The sequence below is a fragment of the Myotis lucifugus genome, unplaced genomic scaffold (assembly GCF_000147115.1).
Source record: "Myotis lucifugus unplaced genomic scaffold, Myoluc2.0 scaffold_680, whole genome shotgun sequence".
NCBI lineage: Eukaryota > Metazoa > Chordata > Mammalia > Chiroptera > Vespertilionidae > Myotis > Myotis lucifugus.
Genome location: NW_005871728.1, coordinates 21,015 through 25,612, shown reverse-complemented (window position 1 = coordinate 25,612; position 4,598 = coordinate 21,015). Strand labels below are relative to the sequence as shown.

At 46.4% G+C, this 4,598-nt stretch overlaps 1 protein-coding gene across 1 annotated transcript in view; it reads left to right on the top strand.

Annotated features, from left to right (window-relative positions):
- Nucleotides 1–1,910, top strand: part of LOC102442211 (leukocyte immunoglobulin-like receptor subfamily A member 6) — a 7,232-nt gene extending 5,322 nt beyond the window's left edge. Inside the window, exons 10-12 of the mRNA XM_023746446.1 lie at nucleotides 518–639; nucleotides 1,125–1,170; nucleotides 1,797–1,910. Of these exons, the coding sequence (XP_023602214.1) occupies nucleotides 518–639; nucleotides 1,125–1,170; nucleotides 1,797–1,910 (282 nt within the window). The remainder of the gene's footprint in view (nucleotides 1–517; nucleotides 640–1,124; nucleotides 1,171–1,796) is intronic.
- The last annotated feature ends 2,688 nt before the right edge of the window (nucleotides 1,911–4,598 follow it).

The following is a 4,598-nucleotide window of genomic DNA, read 5'->3' as shown; positions in this document are numbered from 1 at the left end:
AGAGAAAGAGCAGGTGTAAAGGTCCTGAGACAGAACATGCCTCTTCAGGAGGACGGGCCATGAGGCTGGAGCCCAGTGAGCAAGAGAGAGTGTGTTAGGATCAGAGTCAGAACCATAGAGGCCCCAAGGCTCGGGAAGTCCCTGCAGATTCCACCAGGAGAAGGACCTGATCTATTTAAAGTGTAAATCATCTCTCTGGCAACATGAGGATAATTGACAGGAGGATTTCTACTGTGGAATGAAGGAGTCCCTATGCTATCTCACTGTCTCCAGCAGAACCGGCAGGATGAAGGCCCCCAGGGAGTGACATACACCCAGGTGAACCGCTCCAGACCAAGACCCAGGCAGCGAATGGCCACCTCTCTTTCACCTCTGTTGGGGGGATTGCTGGACACAAGGGGCAGACAAGCAGAAGAGGACAGACAGATGGACAGTCAGGTGGGTTCCGTCCTCTCCAGACCTCTAGGTTTTCCCCAACCCCCACCATGTTTCATCCCTCTCTCTCCCCCTGCTCCAGGCTGCTGCACGTGATACCCCAGAGTATGTGACCTACGCCCAGTTGAACCTTCTGGCCCTCAATGAGAAGACAACTGCACCCCATTTCTCCACATCTGATGAGCTCCCAGATGAGCACATTGTGTATGCTTCTCTGTCCATCCACTAGCCCAGGAAGGACCCAGACCTCACATTTCAGGAAGGGGACGTGCATATACCTGGAAAGGCCAGAAGGCTGCCCCATGGACACTCAGCTAGTGCCCCAGGCTGGAAGCCTGATGTGGAACACCCAAAGCTCCTGGGGCCTCTGGGAGTCTCCAGGTTTATAGTCAAAGATAACCTGTATCTCTACCTTTTGCAAATAAAGCAACTGAATTATCAATAATAAATGTGTGAACCAAAAATAAGTGAATATTTTAAACTATATTATAATGTAAACTAGTGGCCTGGTGCATGAATTCTTGCATGGGTAGAGTCCCTCAGCCTAGGCAGCATTTGAGGACATGGGGGGTGGGCAGCCTGCTGGAGGAGAGGGGGAGGGACCGCGGGAGGTTGGCCCCAGCAGCAAGCTAACCAACGGCCAATTCCACCAGGAATCGGGCCCCCTCCTCCCTCCTCTCTGGGTCCAGGGTGCGGGTGAACAAGATTCAAGGCCATCAGGGCCCCAGCAGCAAGGTCTGGGTCAGTGCGCATCATAGCAACTGGGTGGTCATCCAGTCGTTCCGGTTGTTTGGTCATAACAGTCACTTAGGCTTTTATGTAGATAGATAGCAGACCTATGAAATAAGAAAACTGAAAACCGTGAATAAATATATTGGAAAAAGGAAAAGCCTTAAATATTCAATGTCCTAAGCTATTATATCAAGAATTAAAGGCCTGTAGTGGGGGCTGGGTGGAGGGGGAAGTGGAGGGAAATAACGGACATCTGTAATACTGTCAACAATAAAAATAAACCAAAAAAAACTTAGAAAAAAAAAGATTGCATTGAATCCTAGATGGCTGGATATGCAAGAGCCTCCCTAATGGGACTGGGCCCAGAGGGTCATGTCATGTCAAGGGGAGGTGGGTGCCCTGGGTGGGCAACCAGGTTCCTCAGGTGATTTTGGTCTGCCCTGCCCTCTGTGACCTGTTTACCTACAATTCTTAGTTTCCCACCCCCATGACTAAACTGTGGGGATGTGCCCCCCTCCACCCGGTTCCTGCCCCACCCCAGGCCTTTTGTGAAGGTCTGACCATTCAACCATACAGGATGTGGTTCTGCAACAATTTACATGTAATTGTGCGTGTTACTGTCCTTGAAGAAGAACAGTCCCATCCGGATGGGTGTGGTTGCCTTGCTCCTGGCGATGTTCGGGGTGCTGCTATTTCTGGCTCGAAACAGCCAGAGAGGGACCCACAATGCCGCCAGCTTGTGAATAGAGAGGGATCAATGCACGGTTCAGAGAGGGCTCACCTTGGAACCCATCTAAATGTCTCAGGCTGTGGTGGAAGAGAGTCAGAGGAAGACAGGAAGTATTGTGGGGTCCGGAGTAGGTATGAGGGACCGACCCCGAGTTTGTAGAACTACCTGCTGATTTTTCTAGTGGAATCAACATGGTTTGGGTGCACAAAAATATCTGTGGGCTCCCTGTACAAGCTTCTTCCTCCGTTAAATGTGTATTTTCTCTCTGTGTCTTGGTTGACTTTCTGTGATGACCTTCCTCTTCTTTCCTCACCCCTGTGACTTGAGGGTCCATCCCACATGGCAGGGGTGGGTCCTCACATCTAATACCACATGCTCTCCTTCACTGTTATTTCTGCTTAGAAAATTACATTTATTGTGGTGAACCTTGTTTAATAAATTGCACAAGTTTTGAATGTACAACTCTATAGTACCACATCTATATATTTTTTTATGGGTTACCATGTTATTTACTTTTTATCACCACATGATCAGATGGGCTTTGTTGAGTCTTCTCTTCAGTTCACAGGACTTCACCTGAATTCAGTAACTAAATAACTCAGGCAGTGTTGCTCAGTGGTTGAGTGTCATCCTATGAACCAGGAGGTGATGGTTCAATTCTGGTCAGGGCACATGCCTGGCTTGTGGGCTCAATCCCTAGTAGGAGGTGTGCATGAGGCAGCTGATCGATGATTCTCTCTCATCATTGATATTTCTATCCCTCTCTCCCTCTTCCTTCCTCTCTGAAATCAATAAAAATATATTTAAAGAAATTAACTAAGTGGGCAGAATTAGATACAAACCTAGGAAAGAGAAATTTAAAATGATGCCTCACACTCACTCTGGACCCCACAATACTTCCTGTCTTCCTCAGATGACACAGGATATTGGGGTTTAATCATTGTTTACATTTTTTTGGTCAGAAATTGCATTTTTTAAAAATATATTTTATTGATTTTTTACAGAGAGGAAGAGAGAGTGATAGAGAGCTAGAAACATTGATGGGAGAGAAACATCGATCAGCTGCCTCCTGCACACCTCCCACTGGGGATGTGCCTGCAACCAAGGTACATGCCATTGACCAGAATCGAAACTGAGAACCTTCAGTCTGCAGGCCAACGCTCTATCCACTGAGCCAAACCGGTTAGGGCAGAAACATTGCATATTTGTCATTCACTTGTAATACATGGTGCACATGATCTTCATAAACAACCTCACCAGCACAGTCCATTTCTATATTTCCCTCTTGTCTTGAAGACATACCCAATCCCCTTGTATGGTGGACGGTGCCAGTGTGATCTGTTTCCACCTTGCTTTCTCTCATCTTCCCCCTTCAGAGAGTCCCTATGTCTGTTATGATATCTGGATGTTTTTTTCTTTGTAGAATGTTCCCCCCTGCCCCTGAGGACTTCACCTCCTCAAACAGCCACCGTTCCCTCAACCACAATCTAGTCCTGGGCCCAGTTGTTCTAATATTTTCTCTCTCCTCTCCTTTGTACATACATTAATTGCAACATGAACCTTTGAATGCTCAAAGGCTGCTAATCTGAAGTTTCCAAATCCAGGAAATGAGTCTTTGTCAATTAGGCATTTCTGGTGACTGGAATAAATACTGGTAGAAGGTGATGAGTAAATCTTTGCATATGGCCTTGCTAAAGGCAGAAATTAAATTTTTATAAAATATTTATTAATTAATTATCTTCATTGTTGAGAGCATTACAGATGTCCCCCACTTTACTTCTAATTGCCCCCCCTCCACCCAGTTCCTGCCCCACCCCAGGCCTTTTGTGGAGGTCTGACCATTCACCCATGCAGGATGTGGTTCTGCAACAACTTACATTTAATTGTGGGTGTCACTGTCCTTGAAGAAGAACAACCCCTAAGCTTAAGCCTAACCCTAACCCTGTCATAAATCATATGTACAGCATAGACCCATGTTTATATTTCCTTTTTATATAAAATTCAAGGAACATAGGATAAGCTACATATCTGTATGCCCAGCAGAAGGTGGGGGGTGGAGCTGTCCACATCCCGGTGCTGAATTCGCATCCACCCTCCCAGGATTAACATACAAAGTGAGAGGTAATTAGGGGAGAGGGTGGTGGTCCATGGTCTTAAGGAAAACCTGATAGATACGCATGCATGTTGTTGGTCAAGATTAGAGCTGTTGTGAATCAGCACAACCTCCTGAAACCAGGAGAACTGTCCTGACGTGCGGACGCTCTGACGACAACTTTGAATTTACTTTGCGGTGTTGGGTTGGTGCTGCCCATCCATCAGGAAAAGTGCTAAATTCCCGTGAAAGGTGCTAGAGCAGAGCTCTTTTAAAAAAGGATATTTTTATTTGAAAAATATTTTTTTATTGATTTCAGAGAGGAAGGGACAGGGAGAGAGAGAGAGAAATATCAATGATGAGAGAGAATCATTGATTGGTTGCCTCCTGCATGCCCCATACTGGGGATTAAGCCTGCATCCTGGGCATGTGCCCTTGGCCGGAATCAAACCCGGGATCCTTCAGTCTGCAGGCTGATGCTCTCTATAGCAGGGTTCTTGACGATTTATTCTTCAGCTGCTAAAGCGAAGCTCAAGAGGCAGGTGTTATCTTTAAGGGGGAAGGTATGTTAAAAACCTTAAAGATTGCAATGGGAAACACCTGTTCAGG